This window comes from Furipterus horrens, unplaced genomic scaffold, assembly GCF_987537825.1.
Source record: "Furipterus horrens unplaced genomic scaffold, mFurHor1.1.pri manual_scaffold_2, whole genome shotgun sequence".
Taxonomy (NCBI): Eukaryota; Metazoa; Chordata; class Mammalia; order Chiroptera; family Furipteridae; genus Furipterus; species Furipterus horrens.
The window spans coordinates 46,337,716-46,361,387 of record NW_028327172.1 but is presented as its reverse complement, the minus strand read 5'-3'; the positions used below and the strand labels follow the sequence as shown (position 1 = coordinate 46,361,387).

At 38.2% G+C, this 23,672-nt stretch overlaps 1 protein-coding gene across 1 annotated transcript in view; it reads left to right on the top strand.

The window, feature by feature from the left end:
- Positions 1-23,672, top strand: part of PGM2L1 (phosphoglucomutase 2 like 1) — a 52,635-nt gene that overhangs the window by 5,307 nt on the left and 23,656 nt on the right. The window contains exons 2-4 of the mRNA XM_090265463.1: positions 15,278-15,445; positions 20,090-20,196; positions 20,882-20,966. Coding sequence (XP_090121589.1) covers positions 15,278-15,445; positions 20,090-20,196; positions 20,882-20,966 — 360 coding nt within the window. The remainder of the gene's footprint in view (positions 1-15,277; positions 15,446-20,089; positions 20,197-20,881; positions 20,967-23,672) is intronic.

Below are 23,672 nucleotides of genomic sequence, written 5' to 3'. Positions count from 1 at the left end.
GCTTTATCAATCTTGGGAAGTATTAGTAGTTATTACTTGAATTTATTTGTATAGTGTTTCAAACTTTGTAAAAATGATCTAAAAATCTCATTTGATAGTCACAGCAACCTTGCATGGTAGGCAGGCTAAGTAGTTGTTATCCCCTTTTTATAAGTGAAGAAACTTAGTTGCAGAAAAGGAAAATGACTTGCTCAAGGACATAGGGCTTTTACGTAGTAGAATTGGGACTAGAACCCAGGTCATTTGACCTTTACTCTAATTTTCTTATTGTACTAGACTCTGTAACCTAAATACTTAGTAAATGTTAGTGACACCATACATCATGGTTTCAAGGACCTCATTAAAACTATTATATTGGTGTTTTTAAAAGCTGGAATAGGATGTAATCTTCAGCAGAATAAATTGTCATGAAATTTTTTAAAGAGCTAAATTTGCTGCTCAACAACAGTTGCTTTGATCTCCTTGGCAACAACATTCTTTCTGTCCAAGAAATTTAGTTCATACGAATGAGAGTTTAGATTTATTTCCCTTTAAAAAAAATCTTTTTTAATTTCCAAATGTTTTACATTTTTTCTCAGTTTCTACCCTTCATATTTTATTTTTATTTATTTCAAAGAAACACATGCTTATCATAAGAAATAGTACAAAAGGGATTATAATGGAAAATAATATTTCTAACTGCCCCTTCTCGTCTGCAATTACTCCTTAAAGCCATTTTAAACTTTGTTTTTACTTATTCTCATGATTACCATCAAAAGACTACATAATATGCTAGTACTACTATTCCCTGATTTATTTTAGATGTTATCTTTCAAATATATGCTATGAAAAATGTGCGCTCACTGACGCTATTTTTTTTACCCCTCCTAAATTTCATTACACTATTAGTTTTTTTTTATTATTTTGAAAGTTTACATAATGTAATTAGTGCTAACAATGTCTGCAGGACAATAACCCCAGCTCACAACACAGAGCTCCCAATTGGCTGTTCTACGTAAGAGGAGACTGGCAGAAACATGCCTATATATACAAAAACAGAAAACCCATACCAGCTTTCTAGAAACATCCGTGGATGTCAGTGACTAACCAAGGATCATTATTAAAGAAAACAAACATTATTTGCTTGTTTTGTTTTTTACCTACTTTGTATGTCTGTTCTGTATTTTTTTAGAAATATTTTCCCCAAAATAAAGAGTTGATTAGTAATTTAGTGCAGATTTTACTAAAGTAGTGTTTTTTTCATTAAATTACTCTGCATTATTGCTCATTAGTACTGAGGCTGCTGCCCTCTGGTGTCGGGAGTTAATGGAGAAAACGATTAATGCTGGTGGAAGGAGACAGATCCAATCCTGCTTAAGATCTTTTACACTAAATAATTTAGTGAGCACTACATCTTACCAAACAAAACTATGAAAATGGTTATTCAGTGCCCAAAAGAGTTTGAATATTATAGCGTAAATGGAAAATGCTGTGCTTCTTATGTACAAAGGCATTTGCACTTTTACCTAACCAGAATCTTGTTAGAAAATCTCTTCCACAAATTCAGTGTAAGTAGTGGTTTTATTTTGTAGTTTCTGCTTCAGAATTTTCTCATGTAATTTTCCCACTGAAATGTTTCATGATTTATGCAAATAAAAGTTAGAGAAAATCTAAGTGCCCATCAATAGGGCAAAGGATACATAAACTGGAACACTCCGCAGTAGTTGAAAGAATAGCATAGATCTACACATACTGAAGGGACCTCCAAGTCAGTGAAATAAGCAAGTTATAGAGCATCATGTACAATTTAATACCGTATATATAAAATAAAAAGAGATAAAGCAAAACTACATTTCCCTAAGTATGTAGATGCAGGAAAAGCTCTGGAAGGATACATCACAAACCAGTACTGGCTCCCTCAAAGCAGGGGTCTGGGAATGAGGATAATAGTCAAAGATGTATGTAGCTTTATCTATATTATTAGTACATTTTTTATACAAGTAAAGTATATCAATGTAGTTTGTAATTAATAATTAAAAATATAAACTAAGAACAATTAAGTGGTCAACTGTTTGAATACTGGTTCTTAAGAGCAATAGGAGTCCAAACTCAAGAAGACTGTGTGTAAAAAGTAGGATTGAGCTGGGCCTTGATGGACCAGTAGGGTAGGAATAGATGATGGCTATGGAGGCAGAAAACTTAAGGTGGGAGAGGTTAAAAAATGGAAAATGAAACTGAACAGGGGGCATGTAAGAACAATGGAGAGATTTTTGTTTGTTTTTAACTAGATAGCATATGTTTTTGGACTGCTATGGCGGGTAAGAATAGATTAAAGAAAACTAGTGTTTTCTGAGTGGTCATATGTCAGACATGGTACTAGATGCTTCCATGTAAAAAGTCTTTTAATCCTCTCAAGGATTGTTTGAGGTAGTTATTCCCATTTTTAAACCTATACACAAACTCAGGCTTAGAGAAATGAAGAAAGTATTTGACTCCAAAAAGGTTTTGAACTTCTCTGCCCATTGGGATCTGGTCCCACTGCTCCTCGCCTTTACATTTGATGTAACCAGAATTAGATTCTGTTGTTGGTTCTTGGATGCTTAATCTGGCTGCAGTATGTATTGTTATTAGGATGTGATGGATCAGAGTTGTGGAGGCTAGCCTTGAGACTCTTCTAGAAATATGGATTCAAAGTTTTATGTTGGAGTGCGTATAGAGCCTTCTAGGAAAATTAAGGAAGAAGTAATGAGACTTATTCATAAATTGATTTCTTCTTTTTAAAAATATAGAGAATGATAAACAGTTTCCATTTTGTTAAATCATAACATTTTGCCAAATTTGAATCAGATCTCTTTTTTAAACAAATAAGCAAATTACAAATTCCGTTTTATTTCCTGTACTCACTTCCCTGATCCCCTTCTCCCCACTTCCTTCGTTCCCCAAAGTAACCAAGGCATATCTAGGAGTACTAAGGTTTTGTCTAAATTTCCTGTTTGGTTAAAGAATCGTTTTGTTTTTCACTTAATCAAATAAATATAACCTTGGAAATTAAACATTCCCTTTAAAAAAAAAAAATCACAAAACTATTATGGGAAAAACCTGGTTCTTCTTGCCGACACAGTAAAGAATTACAGATCAGCAAGTCTGCTAGCAAGAAAGCAAAGTTTATTAGTGATACATTCTCATGGAACAGAACAGGCCAGGCCTTGCTGAGGTGGGGGTGAAAGGCATAAGCTTGGGTGGCAAGAGCAGGGGCGGCAAGAGCATCGGGTCCTTTGTCTTGAGGACTCATATAGTTGGCAGGGTGGGGTGAGGGAATTACATATTGATTGGTAGGTAAAGTTATGCCAGCTTCCCCCGGGGGGCGTGATTACCCAAACATAGGTATGTATGGGGGTCTGTTAGCCCAGATTCTTTTCTTGCCCAGGCCACATTTGTTCTTGTTGTAAAACAAATATGCAACAGGAGGCAGTTAAAATTGAGGCAGTTCCCCAAAGTTATTTATGGGCTTTTTCTGTAAGCACTAGGGACCCCCTTGTAAAATAGTGACAAGAGGTAGGCAATTAACGAAAGTTGTCTTATGGGCTTTTTCCTTTGGGCACTGTGGACCCTCTCCTCTTCCCCCTTCTAGACCTTGGGATGAACACACAGATACATAGAATTTCAAGGACTCCCCTCCTCCTATGCCAGCATGGTGTTTCTTGTGTTGTTGGAACACCTGGCAATCTTATTGGACCAGGCTCAGGGCTACTGAGTTAGTGAGTGAACCATGCCTCTCTCCTCCTTCCTGTCTTGGTTTACTATTTGTCCTACCTAACAAAATCATTTCAGTGACTGAAAGCACACAAAATTGATCTATATTTCTTATGCAAATACTTAGTATATAACTTTTTTTAAAAATCCTCACCCAAGGATGTGTTTATTGATTTTAGAGAGAGGGGAAGGGAGGGAGAGAGAGCCAGAGTGAGAGAGAGAGAGAGAGTGCGGGAAAGAGAGAAAGAAACATTGATATGAGAAACATCGATCAGTTGCCTCCCATACACTCCCTGACAGGGGATTGAACCTGCAACCTCGGTATGTGCCCTGACAAGGGATGGAACCTGCAACCTTTGGTGTATAGGAGGATACTCCAACCAACTGAGCCACCTGGCCAGGGCCTTAGTCTATAACTTGAAAATGTGGGTACTATAAACTTATCTCTAATAGTACACTGTAAGATTTTCAGAAGTTATAGTTCCTTAACAGAATCAAAGTCAACAATTTAATAACAAATTAAATACAGCCTAAGACATTCTCTAAGTAGAAATGTTATACTTTACAAAAATAATAATTTTCATTTGTGGTTTCTGTAAAATTAGATTCATACTTATATAAATAAATGACTTAAACATCTTCTCCGCCAAATATCAAGGAACTTTTATATCAAAGAAAAACGTAATAGTAAGGGTGTTGATATTATACTACAGTACACTTCACACAAATGTGTATTTTTGTGATTTGCATGTTCATTGTGGGAAATAAAACCCTTTGCTTTATAAAGCTGATGAGAATTAAAGCATCTTTTAAATATCGAGTCTTTGATTTTTGTGTGTGTTTTAGTAGGTAGTTAAGTTGGTTGAACTTGAACTGCAAACTGTTTCTTGAGAGGCTGCTCAAATCTCCATTTATTCTTTTATCCTTAGCTGGAGTCCATGCCCACATAAATAGTATAGGAATCAGACAGAGATTTAGCCAGAATTTATGTGCAGAATGTGAGGTTCTCCACCCCAGCTCTCCTTTCTGTACATGTACATACACCTGTGGTTGCCCTGAACTCTGTGCTCTGGTTCTTCAGGCCACAAGGACTGTGAAATTTTCATTGGTGTTTTAGCCACTGCACATGGCTCTGATTACTGTTACCTGCCCTTGCATTAAAAGCCATAGAAATGGAAAACTCACCTTGTATGGTCACTTCTCCCAAGTGTCAACTCCCTTTTAAATCATTTACATTTGTCCACTCTCCAGTACCTTCAGATCTCTGTGGTCTGGGTTTGGGTTTTTTGTGTTTGTATTTTGTCTAGAGTTTTAGTCGTTACCTGTAGGAAGGTCAGATATTATTGGAGTTCACTGGCCATATAGGAAACACATGGTTTAAAATTATTTCTTTTTCTGTCTGTTAGTATAGAGAAATGCAGTTGACCTTTGTAGATTGACTTTGTATCCAACAACACTGCTATATTTTAATGTTCATTCTAAAAATTATTTAGTCTTTTGGATTTCTTTATGTGCTCAATCATTTCATCTGCAAATATGTGTTTTGTTTATTTTTTTTTCAGTTCTTAGACTTCTTGTCTTTTTCTTTCTTTACAGATTTAGCTAGGACTATAGTTTTTTCTTTTCTTCTCCTTATTGCTAGCTATTATCAGATTCAGGAAATTTGTTTATTCCTGTGTGCTAAAAGTTAAATGTATATACAGTTGACCCTTGAACAATACAGGTTTGAACTGCATGGGTCCACTTATTTGCAAATTTTTTCCAGTAACTATACAGTTGGCTCTTTGTATCTTCCAGTGTTTTTTTTCCACAGTTGGGAATCCATGAATGTGGAGGGCCAACTGCATTCATCTATTCCATTTTCGTATATGAGGGATTTGGGCATCTACGGATTTTGGTATCTGCAGGGGTCCTGGAACCAATCCCCCACAGATGTATTTTTTGAGGAGTCAAAAGTTATATGCCGATTCTCAGTAGTGTGGGGTTGGGCATCCCAAACCCCTGCATTGTTCAAGGGTTAACTGTATATGTTTACATATATCCGTCCATCGTCGTCGGCAGCCATCCGTCTCGAGAGACGATGGTGTAGCTTCTTAAGAGTCTATCTGCACCGCCGAGAATGGTTGTGCAGTCCGACTCGGGAGTGACAGTGTCTCCTCCCGTGTTGAATCGACATCTTGCGATGACGCTGGAGTGTCCTCTCCAGTGAAGCTGAAGCTACAGAGCCTGGGCAGGGTGATATGGAGGGTCTGCTGTTGCCCATGCAGCAGACCCCCCCTCTCTTCGCAGCTGAAGGGTCCAAGGGAAAGACGGAGTCAATACAGCTTGGCTTCAGGTGTGCCGCAGGAGTTGCCGGTGTTGACTACAACGTCAAACCGCCTTAGGGACTCCGGCTCCGGATTTTCTGTCGGGGTTTACTCCCTTAGCCTTTCCCCTGAAGAGGTATGCCGCAAGGCAGCGGAGGTTTTTTGGAATCAGAGTTTTCCTTCTCTGATATGTATGTATTACATACATGCATGAGATATCTATCTATCTCTCTATCAGCATTTTCTCCCCCATCTCATACCTGTCAATCATATTATTTCATCATTTGTAATATAGTTAGATTTTTTTGTTACATTTTGTTATATATATATATATATATATATATATATATATATATATATATATATATATATATATCTTAGGTTGAATTTCCTAGAAGCAGAGATTACGATTCTTGTGCAAATGATTTATAAAAAGACTGCTGTCTGGAGAAACCTGTAAGGGAGTGAGGGAATCAGTATAGGGAAGGGAAAGAACTAAGCAATGATGTGGTTTCAGGTGAAATTTAATCTCAGCTTGATGTGTTGGCCCTTTGAAGTGTTAATTGCATAACAAGAGTTATAACCTTGCACCAAACAGTCATTGGCTGCTGGCCATGGGGGAATATGTGTATAGCCTTCATGTACTCTGCACAAGCTGGCTCTGATCATCCCGGGGCAGTTCTCCAGAGGTCACACATGTGTGAACTTGTAGCAGTAGTAGTACCTATAGCAGCTGGAAATGAACGGAGCCAACTAGTTAAAAGGATCTCTAAGGGGATTTTAACAGGATCTTAGTGCACACACACTGAATGTATATATAGTCCTTGTTTGTAATACAGGCACTTTGAATCTGTTGAGATTGTTATATGATTTTTCTTTTTTAACTGTCAATATTGCAGATAACCATGATTCATTTTAGAATGTTATGCCAATCTTGTATACTGATATAAAATCCAATGTTGTCATGATATATTATTTTTTATTATATTGCTGGATTTGGTTTGGTAAATTTATTTTTTATTTAAATATAGCTGGTATACAATCTTATATTAGTTGTATTAGTTTTAGGTGTACAGTGTATTAGTGATCACCTCATTCTAGTAATCATCTGTCACTGTGTAAAGTTATTATTATTAACTAAATTCCCCTTCCCTTTTTCACCCAGCTCCCCTCCCCTCAGTCCCCTTCAGTAACCATCCTTTTTGTCTTTGTTTCTATGAGTCTGTTTTTGTTTTGATTTTAGATTCCACATGTAAGTGGAACCCTACAGAATTTGTCTTTCTCTACCAACTTATTTCATTTAGCATAATATCCTCTAGATCCCTCCATGTCGTCACAAATGGCAAGACTTCATTCTTTTTTATTGCTGTGTAATATTCCTTTATATATATCCCACATCTTCTTTATGTGTTTATCAGCAGACATTGGTTACTTCCATACTTTGGCTATTATAAATTATGCTTCAGTGAACATAGGGGATGCATATGTCTTTTCACATTAGTCTTCTCTTTTTCTTTGGATAAATACACAGAGGTAGAATTGTTTAAATGTAAGACCTGAAACCATAAAGCTCACGAAAACAAAGGAAGTAAACTATCTGACATCAGTCTGAGTGATATCTTTGTGGACATGTCCCCTTGAGTAAGGGAAACAAAAGGAAAAAAATAAACAAATGGGACTCCATCAAACCAGAAAGCTTTTTTACAGTGAAGGCAACCTTCAACAAAACACAGAGGCAAGTAGTGACTGGAAGAATATATTCACAAATGACATATCCAATAAGGGATTGTTATCCAAAATATATAGTAAATTCATACAACTCAATAACAAAAAATAATCTGATCAAAAAGTTGGACAGAGGACATGAAAGGACATTTTTCCAAAGAAGACATAGAGATGGCCAACAGACATATGAAAAGACAATATTTTATTTAATATTTTTATACCTATGTAGTGAGCTTTGATTATGATTTTTCTTTCTAATTATATCTTTGATGGGTGGTTTTATCAGAGTTAAGCTAGGCACATAAAAAGAACTGATGAGTATACCTTTCTTTTTTTTTTTTTGAATATACCTTTTTTTTATCATCTCTGGAAAGAGTTCTTGTAAGATTTGAATTATTTTTTCTTAAATATAAATAGTAGCATGCTATCCTGCCAGTGTTCTACCCTTTGCCCTTTTTTCTCACTTAAAATATTTTTATCAGTGTATATATAAAACTGCACCATTCTTTATAACAGCTGGATAGTATTTCACTGAATTGATAGGCTATACTAATTAGCCAGTCTCTTACTGAATAGGCATTTATTTATTTTTGTCTATTACAATCAGGGAATTGCTTCTAGCACAAACATTCACACATATGTGCAAGTATCTGTAAAGGATCAATACCTAGAAATGGAGTTGATGAGTCAAGTTATGTCCATTTTAAAATATGGTAGATATTGCCAAATTGCTCTCCAGAAAGGGTGTACCGATTTATTCTTCCACCACCAATGTGTAAAAGTTCCTCTTTGCCCAAGTTCTTGACTTCACAATGTAGTATCAATTTTTTCTTTGTCAATGTCAAAAAGAATACTATATTTTTAGTCTTAATTTTTATTTTTCTTATAAAGAGATTGAGTATATTTTCATATATTTAAAATATACCTGTATTTTCTTTTTTACACTCTTCATATCTTTTGCTCATTTTTTTGTTGAGTCATTGACCTATTCTTATTTTGATTTAATGTTAAAGAAATAAGCCTTCAGATGATTCCAGCCTCAGTCTTTGAGTCTTCTAGCTGAGGCCCAGATTTTGTGGGACAGATATAGGCGATCCTGTATCCTTTTTTAAATTTCTGACCCACAGAAACTGTGAGATAGTGAATTATTATTGATTTAAGCTAGTAAGTATGGAATGGTTTGTTACCTATGCCATAGTAATTAATATACCCTCCCTTCCTAGCACTGGGCTTAATAATTTAAAAAACTTAAAATTAGGGGAGTGAAAAATGGTATCTTGTTTCAATTTTCTTGTTTTAGATTTTCCTATTTTATTTTATTTCACTTTATTTTTTAATTACAATTGACATTTAATATTATTTTTTATTAGTTTCACATATACAACCTAGTGGTTAGTTTTTATGTCCTTGGTTACTAGAAAGAGGCTATCAGTTATAAATATCATTGTAAACTTACTAAGTTTAATACTGAACTCAGTATCTCTCTACCCCCAACTTGTTTCTTATCCTCCACCCTCCAACTCCTACTCACTTTTCAGATCAGATACTGCTTCTTCCAATTAGCTTTTCCTGACTCTACTCTTTACCCTTCAGTACATCCTATGTTCACTTATAGCACCCAGAACTTACTCATGTTCCAATACTTGTATTCAGTGTGGTAATTGACCTTTTACTTATCTTATGCCTCATTAGATCTTGAGTTTTGTGAGAGCTAGACAGTGCTTAATAAAGACATTTTTTAATGACTTTATTATTTTATTGAAATGTTTTAGTATAGTGTTGGAAGATCTGAAAATCTTATATTCTAAACCAATACAAGCACTGCAAATGATATATTCCTGAATCTAGTTGCTATCTTATCTAACAAAGAATGAATGTAAGTTAAATTGGAGGCTGAGTGGTTTTGGTATGTTCACATTTCTTTGGCTCCCCTTTTTGGCTAGATACACACCAAGTTAGCCTCTACTCAGCAGAGCTGGCCAGGACCAACATCTTTGGTGGTTGCATCATAAAATATTTACTTACATTTAATGCATCATGAGTCTTCACACATACTTACTTTTCTCTAATTTACAGACTATTTTTAAAATTAATTAATTTATTTTAAATATATTTTATTGATTATGTTGTTATAGTAGTTTCAATATTTTTCCCCTTTGCTCCCCTCTGCCCAGTACCCACCTTCCCTCCAGTATTCCTACCCCCCTTAGTTCATGTCCATGGGTCATGCATATAAGTTCTTTGGCTTCACTATTTCCTATATTATATTCTTAACTTCCCCCTGTCTATTTTGTACCAATCGATTATGCTTCTTAATCTCTGCACCATATCCCCATTTCTCCCCCTCCCCCTTCCCAGATGATAACCCTTCAAATGATCCTCATATCTATGATTCTGTTCCTATTCTGGTTTGCTTAGTTGGATTTTGTTTTTATATTTTATATTTAGTTGTTAATAGTTGTGAGTTTGTTGTCATTTGGTGTTCATAGTTTTGATCTTTTTCTTAAGTAAGGCCCTTTGACATTTCATAAAATAATGGCTTGGTGATGATGGACTCCTTTAGCTTTACCTTGTCTGGGAAGCACTTCATCTGCCCTTCCATTCCAAATGATAGCTTTGCTGGATAGAGTAGTCCTGGTTGCAGGTTGCCTTTCATCACATTGAATACTGCTTGCCAGTCCCTTCTTGCCTGCGAAGTGTCCTCTGAGAAATCAGCTGATAGTCCTATAGACACCACCCTGTAGGCAACTCTGTGCCTCTCTCTTGCTGCCCCCAGGACTCTCTTTATCTTTCACCTTTGGCATCTCAGTCATGATGTGTCCCGGTGTGGTCCCCTCTGGGTCCAGCTCGCCCAGGACCCTCCATGCTTCCCAGACCTGTATGTCCATCTCCTTCACAAAATTTGTGAAGTTTTTCTCATTTTTTTCAATTCTTGCTTCCTCATTCTGCACTGGTTGACTGTTTTTTTCTTCCTTATGTTCCAAATCATTGATTTGAACCCCAGTTTCCTTCCCTTCACCATTGGTTTTGTGTGAATTTTCCTTCGTTTCACTTAGCATAGCCTTCACTTCTTCTCTTATGCATTTGCCTTACTCAAGTATGTCTGTCAAACCTGTGAGCATCTTTATCACCAGTGTTTTGAATTCTGTGTCTGTTAGGTTGGCTATCTCCTCGTCACTTAGTTCTCCCACTGGAACCTTGATCTGTTCCCCATTTTGGGCCATACTTCTCTGTCTCCACATCTTGACAGACTCCTGTGTTTATTTGCCTCCGTGTCCCAGGTAGAGCTGTCGCTCCAGTTTCGTTGTAAGGGGTGGGGCCTTAGGGATTGGTCGATACAGGGCCACCTGTTTCACCTCGTTGTGGCACTTATGTGGGGGAGGGGTCCGAGAGGGAACAATGCCACCTGCCCAGCACTCACGCCTTTCCCAGGCCCCTCTCCAACCTCCTCACAAAATTGGCGCTTCTCTAGCTGCTGCTCTGGCCCTTGCTCCCAGAGTGGGTGGATCTGCGGACATTCTAGGACCGTGGGGGCCCTTTAAACAAGCAGACTCCGCTGAGACCGACAGTTTCTGCCTCCACCCCAACCCCCACTGGTCTGCACAGTCAGAAGCAATGAGCTTGATTTTCCCCGGTGCTAGGACCATAATCTGTGAGGTCCAGTGAGGAGCAGGGAACGCTCCCTAGGTGTCCCTCCCGACTTTAAAACATGTGACTGCGCTTTCCATCCACCTGCTGCTGCCGCCACTGCTGCCACCACCACACCATGTCCTCTCTGCCCCATCGCCACCCCTCCTACCTGTTTGGATGAGAATTTCTTCTTTATATCTTTATTTGCTGGACTTCCATGCAGCTCAATTTTCTGGAACTTCCAGTTGTCTCTAGTTTTGAGGTAGTTGTATTCCTTCTTAGTTGTGGAGGGAGGCGCAGCGTGTCTGTCTACACCTCCATCTTGGCTGGAACTCTTAATTTACAGACTTTTTAGAACCAGGAATTAGGGTAGTACTTACTGGTTGTAATGTTTATAACAGAGTGGAATTTTTAGGCCCTGTTCTAGTGGCTATGCAGTTAAACATCGGAAGTATACCCAGAAGCCTAATGGCATTCATGCCTTGTGGATCATTTTAATATTTATATAGGGGTAATAAAAAGGAATATTGTTTTACTCTGTAGCTGGAGTTATTTTTTATTAGAAGTATTATTAAACTACTCTACATAACTATTTGTAGTGAGATGATACAGGCTTTAGAACCAGACCAACCTGGATTCAAATCCTGTCTAGACTGCCAATATTAGCCCACTGTTACTAGGCTTTCTCTCTAAATCTTAATTTCTTCATCAGTGTGATGATAATACTGCCAGTGAAATACTGCAATGAATATTCTTGTATGAATAAATCCTTTTGTTCAGTTGAAGATATTGCTGAGGACAGAGATACCTGTGGACCAAAAGGCATGTGTAATTTAACTCTTAATTGGACTATTCAAATTTCAGTGTCACTAACAGTGTATTACAGTGCCATGTACTCTCTACAGTACTGAAGTTTTTTCAGTTTTTTCTGTTCTTATGCCCATTTGTAAATATTAACCCTCTCCAAGTCCCTCTGTATGAAATTTGGTGGTGTCTTAGACATTGAAATAATAAGAGAGTAGCCCAGATAATCTTATTATTTAGATTTTTCTCTTAATAGCTATTCATATTTTCTTTTTTTTTCTTTCTTTTCTTTTTTTAAAATTATTTATTTGTTTGTTTGTTTATTTATTTATTTTAAGAGAGAGGGGAAAGGAGAAAGAGAGGGAGAGAAACATCACTGTATGGTTGCCTCTCACTCGCGCCCCCAACTGGGAACCTGACGTGCAACCTAGTCATGTGCCCTGACTGGGAATTGAACCAGTGACACTTGGCTCGCAGGCCAATGCTCAATCCACTGAGCCACAGCAGCCAGGGCCTGCTATTCATATTTTCAAGTAGCTTATGTATTTATCAGTGTGTGTCATTTATAAAATGGAGACTCCTTGAGTCTAGGTGATATACCAAGGTCTGTCAATAAGTTATCCAGCCCTGTAATATGAAAAATAGAGACACTTATTGAAGAAGATATAAGATACAAGGGACATTGTACACAGGACAATGACACCTTGGTGCCCTTCAAAGTAGGCATCTTGGGACCTTACACAGTTCTCCCAGTTACCATCAGCTGCCCCTTGTATTTTCCTGAATATTATCAATGGTCTGAAATCTCCTCCCTTTCAAAGATGATTTTAGTTTTGGGAAAAGCCAGAAACCACAGGATGCCAAATCTGGGTTGTAGCAAGGTTGAACCATCTGAGTGATTTGATGTTTCGCCAAAAAACACTGCATGAGATATGATACATGAGTGGGTGTGTTGTCATGATGAAGCTGCCAATCACTAGCTGCCCATTGCTACAGCCTTCTGAATCATTGGAATAGTTTCTACGGAGAAATAGTCAAGCTTAACACAAAACTTGATGCAGATTCATTGCTCTACTCGCTCAATCATTTTGAATGTGACAGCCACACAGTACATATGCCCACTCAATGGCATCTACCACCCCCACTGACTAGTATGTACATTGAAGTCGTCATTGTTCACACATGCACATTCCAGTCCACTCTCCATGGCTGCCAGGTTATATCAATGTCAAGCAAACTCTGCAACGATTCTCATTATATTAACAGTGGCTGGACTTCTGGATAGGCCTCGTATAAATATATATTTAAACATCCATTCATTTTAAGCAAATTATAATTTCAGTTAATCATAATCCCACAGCTTCTCATTAGTTGTGGCATGCACTCTGGTTACTTTAATTTCTACTGTAACAAGAAAATCTTTTTTTTTTAATTAGATATTAATATTTTTATTTTTCAAGTACAATATAAGCTCTAATATTTAGTACCTTTCAAGTGCCTTGGTTTATCATTCTGAATATTCATTATCATTTTCTCAGTTATAGATTTAGAAGACCTAAGCAGATATTACAATTCACCTTATTTTCTTAATAGTTGACTCTCCCAGAAAGAAAATACTAGAAAATTCCAGTTAAGTTTTGTTCTTGTTAAATTGCATTTCATTTGAAAATGATAATTTTTTGTACACTACTTTTAGTTAGTCCTCCTTGAGATTTATGAAAATAAGTTTACATATGTGCTAATGAAATACAAAATCCTAAAATATAGTTGTTGGCATGTCCTACCTCACAGGCCATATTTGGACTGAATATTTATTCTCATTCTTAAATAAGTCCACATTTAACACTTAAGACCTTTTTATAGTCAACTCTTACTATAGATAAAATAGAATGGGTTTCTGTGACTTTAAAAGAACAGTAGGCTTATCTGGTCATTTTGAATTGCAGAGTTCTGTGTAGGTAGTTGGTAGGCATATTTTTATGGCATGTATCCTGTAGCTTCTATATTTCTTTTAAAACTTAATATAGACTCTAATTGAAGTCATTTTTGACCAAGAGGTTTATTTTGGATGTGTAGATTTATCAATTTGTTTTAAAAACATTCTTGAATATGTAATAAACAATACTGTTGTAACAGAACCCACGGGCTGTTCACTTATTAGGGGCCCGATTGCCTGCCACCAGAATCATAACTCTCAATACCAGAGTTTGGTGAAAAGAAAAAGAATTGTTTATTTAATGGTTATATAGATTTAGACATTTGCGGATTTTTGCTGTTAAGTCTTATTTTCTTTAAAACACACAAAAACACATAGTTTTGCCACTCCCTACCAAACCAGGCTAATTTTAGAAAAGTCAGAGATACCATTTTCCTACTTCCCAGACACAGTTTAGCTTTACCGGCAGCTGTCAATCAGTCGATCCTGATTGGGGAGGTTTTGCCTGCGTTGTGGTGCCCTACAGCTTTTAATGCAGAACCATGTGGTGTTCCCAGCCTCCTTGTAAACCGCATGGAGTTCTCCCTTTCCTTTCAAAGCCGCATGGTGTTCTCCTCCTAAAATGTCTGCCACTTATTTTTAAATCCCTGACTGCATCCTGTGACGCAGTGGGCATGGTAACCAGTTGTGACCATTCACAGAACCTTGCACAGACTCTATGTGCTCTTTCTGTACCATTCTGTGGTCCAAAACCCTCCCATCTCCTTGGGTCTTAGAAGAACCAAAGCCATTTGCGTAACAAAGACACTAGCCACTAGCCACAGGCACCTGAAGGCATTCTGAAAACTGTTTCCTTTCCCCATCCCCCAACCCGCAGGCTCTGGGGATTTTTGGAGACCCGCGTTCTGTAACGCTGTGACAATTAGAGAAAATACACATCACCCTTAATAGAGCCTGGCTTCTTTAGGGACTCAGTAAACACCAGGTATTATTTTATACATACTAATATTAGGTAGCAATATGGAATTTATAGTGAATGTAGAACCTTATGATATATGCATAGTATTTATTGGCTCTCCAGAAACACTCCATATTAGGACTCTGCTTGTGCTCCTGATTAAGTTTTAATACTTCTTTTTTATAGAACCCCAAAACAAAAGAGCAAATTGAAAATCTGTTACGGAATGGAATGAACAAGGAACTGCGAGATCGTCTTTGTTGTCGAATGACTTTTGGGACTGCAGGACTTCGTTCTGCTATGGGGGCAGGATTTTGCTATATTAATGACCTTACAGTGATACAATCAACACAGGTAAGTATTATGAAGTATTATACGTATACTTTTTATCACTCTATTTTTTTTCCTTATAAATTAGGTAGTACCTTTCTAAAAAAACAAAAATAAAAAAATAACATCCAGGAAGGTACACTCTTATAGGTAAAAAGTGTTAAATACTGACCTTTGATTTATCATAGAAGTCATTTCTATATCTTAAAGGTCACAGACTAAATTTCTGATTAAGAGTTATTTTGGTTGCCATTGTCAACTACTTGACAGTGTTACTTTGCATTTGAAACCCAGGAAATTAATATTGACATTTCCAGTGAATACAAAGAAACAAATTTAGGTTACCCATTTCGGCATATGGCCATTGATAAAGGTTAACCAGAGTATTTGGAAAATTTAGTTTAAAATATTTTCCTTTAACATGGTTCCTCATATCCATTTGAGAGTTCTTTAAGACAATATATGACATGATAGCATATATTTTATTTCTCCCCACTTTATGTAGCTTATTTTGGAAACAAATTACTTCTCCTTCAAGAAACTATACTTTCTTTGCTTGAAGGCAAAATACATTTAGCATATAGTAAAAATAGTTCTGGACTAGAGAAATGTTTGTAGTCGTAATTCTAATCGATACTGCCAAACAGTAAATCACCTTTAGCCTTGTTCTGAGGGAATTCTCTAAAGCCAAGGACTAATGCACGGGATGGGGAAGAAGCGATGGCAAGATGACTGAATAGGTAGAATACATACCACCTCCCTGTTCCCATCTCCTCATCCAGAGATGCTTCAGTTTAGTCTTTTTTATATATTGAGTTTCTTCATAAGCTTTAATTTTAAATGAAGGTTCCTTGACTTTACAAAAGGGTGCAGAGAAGCTGTTTGAAAATCATTTCCTTTAGAAGTGCAAATTTTTACAGGAGTTGACTGTGAAGTGGAAAAGCCAGATGGAATCTGATTCTTCAACCCTAGCCCTTTTAAGAATCTAAGTATAGGGCATAAGATAAAATGGACTTTCAGCCCTGGCTGGTGTGGCTCAGTGATTGAGCGCCCCTGTGAACCAAAAAGTTGCTGTTTCAATTCCCAGTCAGGGCACATGCCTGGGTTGCAGGCCAGGTCCCCAGTTGGGGGTGTGTGAGAGGCAACTACACATTGATGTTTCTCTTGCTCTCTCCCTCCCTTCCCCTCTCTCTCTAAAAGTAAATAAATAAAATATTTTTAAAAATAAAGTATAATGGATTTTCATACTAGAGAATAATAGAACAATACCGGTTTCTGTGAGGTTTTAGAATAGTATAATCATTAGAAATAAGTGGGTGAGGACTTCCAGTCAAGATGGAGGCCTAGAATGACACATTCCATCTCCCTCCACATCTAAGAAGGAATACAACTACCACAAAACCAGAAATAACCAGAAGTTCCAGAAAATAAAGCTACATGGAAGTCCAATGTATGACGTTATAAAGAAGTGGTGCTCGTCCGGACGGGTAGGAGGGGTGAAGCCGGGGCAGAGAGATCAAGCTGTGCTGCTGGCGGCAGCTGCAGCAACGAGCAGCGGGACACGGGAAGCACAGACACCTGTATTTAAGGGGAGGAGAGAAGCACCCAGGGACCACCCCTGGCTGCAGACTAAACCTGTCAGCTCGAGTTTCCAACACCGGGGAAGGCAGACCCCCATTGCATCGGACTGTGAGGCCCAGAGGGCGTGGGAACGGAAGAGGAGGCTCCCAGTCTCTCAGCGGAGAGTAACGGCAGGAATCCATCTTGGACCCCTGCCCCCACACAAAGCGCCACAATGTGGTGAGAAGTGTCGCCCAGTAGTGATGAGTGCACAGGGCTCTGCCCCCGATAGCGTAGGAGATGTGACAGCCCCGCCCAAGAAGGAAAGATAAACGAAAATGGTCAGGATGGCAGGAATCATGATTGAGATCCTGGTGATGTAGCGGGCCAGAAAGGAAATACAGGAATTAACTGATGAACAAATAGATAATCTTTCTGAGGCTCAGTTCAGAGCTATAGTCATAAGGCAGCTTACAGAACTAACAAAAGTTCTTGAACAAGATGGGGAAGGAATGAAGGCTAGCCCTGCTGAAATGAACAAAAACACACATGAGGTAAGTGGTGAGGAAAGGAAACCCAGGGATCAAATCAACAAATTGGAACACAGGGAAGGAACAAACAGTCAACCAGTGCAGAAAGAGGAAACAAAAAGTGAGGAATTTGAGGAGAGGCTCAGAAACCTCTGAGACAGCTATAAGTGAACGAGCGTATGAATTATAGGGTTGCCAAAACGTGAAGAAGAAAAACTAGAAATGGAAAAATTATGTGAAAAAAATAATGAAGCAGAACTTCCCAAACTTGGGGAAGGAAATACTTACCGGTCCAGGAAGCACAGAGAGTTCCAGATAAATTGGACCCAGAGAGAACCACACCAAGACACATTATCATCAAAATGTCAAAAATTAAAGATAAAGAGAGAATCTTAAAAGCAGCAAGAGAGAAGAAAAGAATTATGTACAAAAGGGTCCCAATTAGACTATCAGCTGATTTCTCAAAGGAGACTCTGCAAGCAAGAAGGGACTGGCAAGAAATATGCAAAGTAATGAAAAGCAAAAACCTACAACCACGATTACTCGATCAGCGAAACTGTCATTCAGAATAGAAGGGCAGAGAAAGTGCTTCCAGGACAAAGTAAAACTGAAGGAGTTCATTAGATCCAAACCACTGTTATATGAGATGTTAAAGGGACTTATTTAGAAGAAGGATCAAAACTATGAACATTAAAATGGAAACTGTATCACAACAACCAACAACAGAAGCTAGGGAACCAAAACAAAGGCAAACTAAGTAGGCAACGAGAGTGGAAAAAGAATTATAGGTATGGGGAAGATATTGGGGGGAGGTCAGTGGGGAGGGGGAAGGGGGACAAGGGAGGGAGATGGTACAGGAATTAAGCATAGTAGGAGGGAGTGGAGCAGACAGGAAGAGGTTGAGAAGAACTATATGCAAAACCAATGGGCATGGACTAAGGGGGAGGACAACTGGAGGGAGGGGAGTCACTGGGAGGAGAGGAGCAGAGGGAAAAGAAATTGGGACAACTGTAGCAGCATAATCAATAAAACATTTTAAAAATTAAAAAATTTAAAATAAAATAAAAAAAGAAATAAGTGGGTGAAACTAGCCAATTTGGGCATTCTCCCTCTATTCCTGACTCATAGAGAATAGGTTGGAAAGAATAATTATTCTTGAAAGATTCATGGAAGAAGGACCCAGAAGTCACTGGGGCCTCATTTGGTGCTGCCACATAGTTAGCATTGCCTGCCATATAGTAGGTTGTTAATTAATCAGTATAACTTAGTTTTAGTTGAATGAATGGCCTTGGGCAAATCATTACATGGAGCATCGATCTTATTGTTTCCTTTTTTTTTTTTTTTAAGACTTTATTATTTTTAGAGAGAGGGAAAGGAAGAGAGAAAGGGAGAGAAACATAGATGGGTTGCCTCTCACACACCCCCAACTGGGGGCCTGGCCCTCAACCCAGGCATGTGCCCTGACTGGGAATAGAACCAATGACCCTTTGGTTTGCAGGCTGGCACTCAATTCACTAAGCTACACCAGCCAGGCAACCATCTCTTCCTTTTTGAAGAGATGTTGAAAGACAGGCAAAAATAGAAATAGTATCTGCATTTCTTTCTTTTCAGGGTTGTTGTGAGGATTAAAGGTGGCAACATTTGTGAAAGTGGTTTTAAAAGAACTATGACAATATGAAAGTGTTCTATTTAAAAATGAAAGTGTTAAAGTTAGCAAATCATCCATAAGATAATTAAATGGTTTTAGCTATTGTCATGATGTTTTCAATCATTTTCTCATCACTCTTGACTGCTACTATTCCTAGTTTATGGGATTTTCTTTTCTGTGAGATTTTAAAACCAAGGAATTACAAATGAAATAAGCCATTTTAAGAAATGTTCTGATGATGGTTTGTTTTGCTGATTTAAAATGTTTGTGTCGATCCCTGGCTGGTGTGGCTCAGTGGATTAAGCACCGGCCTGCAAACCAAAGGGTCGCCGGTTCTATTCCCAGTCAGGGCACATGCCTGGGTTGCAGGCCAGGTCCCCGGTTGGGGGCACGTGAGAGGCAACCACACATTGAATTTCTCTCCCTCTCTCTCTCTCCCTCCCTTTCCCTCTCTCTAAAAATAAGTAAATAACATCTTTAAAAAAAAAAAGTTTGTGTTGTAAATAGATGTAATCTTTTGATTAGCTTCAGTCTTACAATTTAGCAGGCCTAAAATGGTCAAAATTCTGTTCTCTAGAGCCTTAAGGCAAGAAACAAGTCTTTTGGCTCTTCTAACAAATTTTTTTTAGGCTACTGACTCTCATGTCCCATCTTTTTCTTTTTCCTCATGTTTTATGTATCATATTGGGTTTAATCATTACTACTTGGTATTTCTGTGGTATCAAGTGTGTCTCAGGAAATAAATATTTGTCCTCGCACCTTTTAGGATTCATCTGTATTGTTCCCACATCAGGAAATAAGGGCATAAAGGCAGAAGCCAGATCCCTAGGAGCCTATAAGCTGCACACTGCACATAAAATAATAGATTTTAAGTTGTAGAAAACTGTAGGCATTAGTCAGGAACTAATGTTTTGTGTTTATCTGCTTCAGGGGATGTACAAATACCTTGAGAGATGTTTCTCAGACTTCAAGCAGAGAGGCTTTGTCGTTGGGTATGATACCCGGGGGCAAGTAACTAGCAGCTGCAGCAGCCAGAGGTACAGTGTTAATTGTTTCAGAGATTAAAAGGGATTGGAAAAAAACCTTTCTTTTTTTTTTTTTCTAGTAGTAGGACTTCTGAAATAGGAAGCTATCAAACAGAAATGTGATCGCATGCTAATGTTTATTTTAGAGCTAAAATAGAAGCATTTCAAAAATTAGCATTAGCTTTTACAGAAAGGAGTAACATTTTAAAATATTTAGAGTGATATCATGGCTTATTTTATGACTGTATATTTTGATAAAGGCACTGAGTAGGAGTAATGATATAGCTTGTATTTTCTCGCTGTAGTTTTATTTGATTAGTTTTAGAATATTTTTAATCATGATATGCTGATACTTTTTTCGGGAGATAATTATTCATATTGTGTTTATTAAAGTCTCATTTCATGTTTTTCCCTTTTTTTTTTGCCTTTTCTGGGTCATCAAAGGATGAATGAGGAAAAAGAAAGAAATTAAAATGTCAATTCTCTTTTTTGTTAAGCTCCTTTAAAAAAAAATCTCACTTAACATTTTTAAGTTGGAGCGTGAAGCTTAAATAACCAGTGATTATAAGAATTCATTGTATCAGGTTACTGTATATTCAGAATAATTAATATGAAACATTTATTGTGGAAGGTTTCTTTTTCAAGGAATATGGTAAGACTTAAGTGAAATCTTTTTATTTTTATTTTTACTTTTTAGGCTTGCTAAACTCACTGCTGCAGTCTTTCTGGCCAAAGATGTTCCTGTGTACCTTTTTTCAAGATATGTTCCTACACCTTTTGTAGTAAGTGTGTTCGTGTTATTGATCTTACAGTTTGCTGTTCTCGAAAAGATTTCCTAAATCAACCAGGATTCAAATACTTGTCCTACATGTAGTTTTGTATTAAGTCCAAAGAAGTGAAAGAAGTGCCAAAGAAAAACAATTGTTGCTCTGGATTTATTTTCATTCAACAAGCCTGTGTTGAACCACCTAAGAATTTGATCTTTAGCAAGTGAACAAATCCACCATCATGATGGGCTATTTTTTTTTTTTCAGATTTAATGTGTTTTATTGATTAAAATATTACATTTGTGCCAATTTCCCTTCCCTCTGCTCCCCTCCACCCGGTGGCCCCCCTCCCTCCAGTTGTCCCCCCCTTTTAGATTATGTCCATTAGTTGTGCATACAGTTCCTCCCAACCTCTCTCCGTCTATTCCATTCCCTCCTACCTTGATCCCCAATTCCTATATCATCTCCCTCCCTTTCCCCATTCCCCCTCCCTGTTGACCTCCCCTCAATATGCATCCCGTACCCACAGTTCCTTTTCCACTCTCGTTGCCTATTTAGTTTGCCTTTGTTTCATCTCCCTAGCTTCTGTTTTTTTAAACCAGTCCCTTTAACATCTCATATAACAGTGGTTTGGATCTAATGAACTCTTTCAGTTTTATTTTGTCCTGGAAACACTTTCTCTGTCCTTCTATTCTGAATGACAATTTCGCTGGATAGAGTATTCGTGGTTGTAGGTTTTGGATTTTCATTACTTTGAATATTTCTTGCCAGTCCCTTCTTGCCTGTAGGGTCTCCCTTGAGAAGTCAGCTGATAGTCTAATTGGGACCCCTTTGTACATAATTCTTTTCTTCTCTCTTGCTGCTTTTAAGATTCTCTCTTTATCTTTAATTTTTGACATTTTGATTATAATGTGTCTTGGAGTGGTTCTCCCTGGGTCCAGTCTCTTGGGAACTCTCCTTGCTTCCTGGACCTGCAAGTCTATTCCCTTCCCCAAGTCTGGGAAGTTCTCCTTTATTATATTTTCACTCAATTTTTCAAGTTCTAGTTCATCTTCCTCATTCTCTGGCAAACCAATGATTCTTATGTTGGGCCTTTTATAGCTGTCCCAGAGGTTTCTGATCCTCTCATTGTTGCTTCCCATTTCCTCTCTCTGCATTGGTTGACTGCTTGTTCCTTCTCCATATTCCAGTTTGTTGAAATGAACTCTGGATTTTTTCTCACCTTCTATCTCGTATGCGGTTTTGTTCCTTTCGTTATGAAATTTTTTCGCTTCTTTCTTATCTTTTTCCTGCTCTTTTGTGAATTCTGTAAGCCACCTGATAACAATGGCCCAGAACTGAGCCTCTGACAGGTTTCTTATCTGTTCATCTGTCAGGTTCTCTATCTGCTGTCTGGTGAGTTGTGTCACCGGTATTTCTATAGTTGTCTGCCTCATTTTGACAGATGCGTTTTGTTTTCTTGGGCCGGCTGTCGGGGGCAGTGCCTGTGTACTCGTAATGACCCAGCGACCGGCGGGCGCCGTTTGGCGTCACAAATCAGCGACCGGCGCCTGCCTGTCCGCGACCTATTTCGCAGCCCTGTGGTGCTTTCTTTGGGGGCGGGGGTCCAAGATGGATTCACACAGTTATTCAGCTAGGAGACCGGGATCCGTCCTCCCGTCCCCCTGGGCCTCACTGTTCAAGGCAATGCGGCGGCCGCTCTCCCCAGCGCCGGAGTCGCACACCGCCAGGGGCTTGTGTAGCCGGGACTCCTCGCCGGGGTCGCGCACCGCCAGGGGCTTGCGCAGCCGGGATTCCTCGCCGCCCGCCGCTCCGGGTGCGACCGCAAACAGCACTGCCCTCTTTAACTCTTACCTGCCCAAATGGCACCACTGGTTTATAACTTCATATGTTGGACTTCCATGTAGTTTTATTTTCTGGAATTTCTAGTTATCCTTTGTTTTGAAGTAGTTGTATTCCTCTCTAGTTGTAGAGGGAGACCTAGCGTGTCCGTCTAAGCCTCCATCTTGGCCGGAAGTCCATGATGGGCTATTTTAATACTATTCTTGCAGAAACTGATTTATCAGGCAGGCGAAACCAATTAAGGATAGATTTGAACACACTGTTAGCATGTTTGATGTGTGTGTGTGTAAACCCTGTAGTTAGTGATGGTAGGATGTCATTCTTATCAAGCAGGAAATCTCAGAGAACTGCTTATCAAACTGTAGCCCTGCACCCCAGTGCAATAAGATTAGAAATAAAGAAACCTAATATTGGAATTTTAAAAACATGTTAAGTAATTTACAGATTAAGGGAGATATCATAGTGAAGATTAGAAACTACAGGCAGTCCTTACTTTGTATGGTAGCACAGGACAATAAAACCATGCAAATTGATCTTAACAATTAATGGGAAGAATTGTTCTGTAACCTTTAAAATTTTTTGTCAAAAACATACGAACACTCTTACACCTACTATTGGTTAAAAATGTACAGTATTCCCTCACTTATCTCAGGTATTACGTTCTAGACAACTCCCGCCCCCCCCCCCACCCCCACGCAATAGGTGAAAATTCACGAAGTAGGAACCTTACGTTTATTTTAGTATTTATATATATTTTAAGGCTTTATAAACCTTCCTCTCTTATTGGAGGTAGATTTGCTACAGCTGATAGGGAAGTTATTTTTAGCAGCCCCAGATTCACACCCTTTATCACCATGACCTTGAGTTAAAGGACAGGTT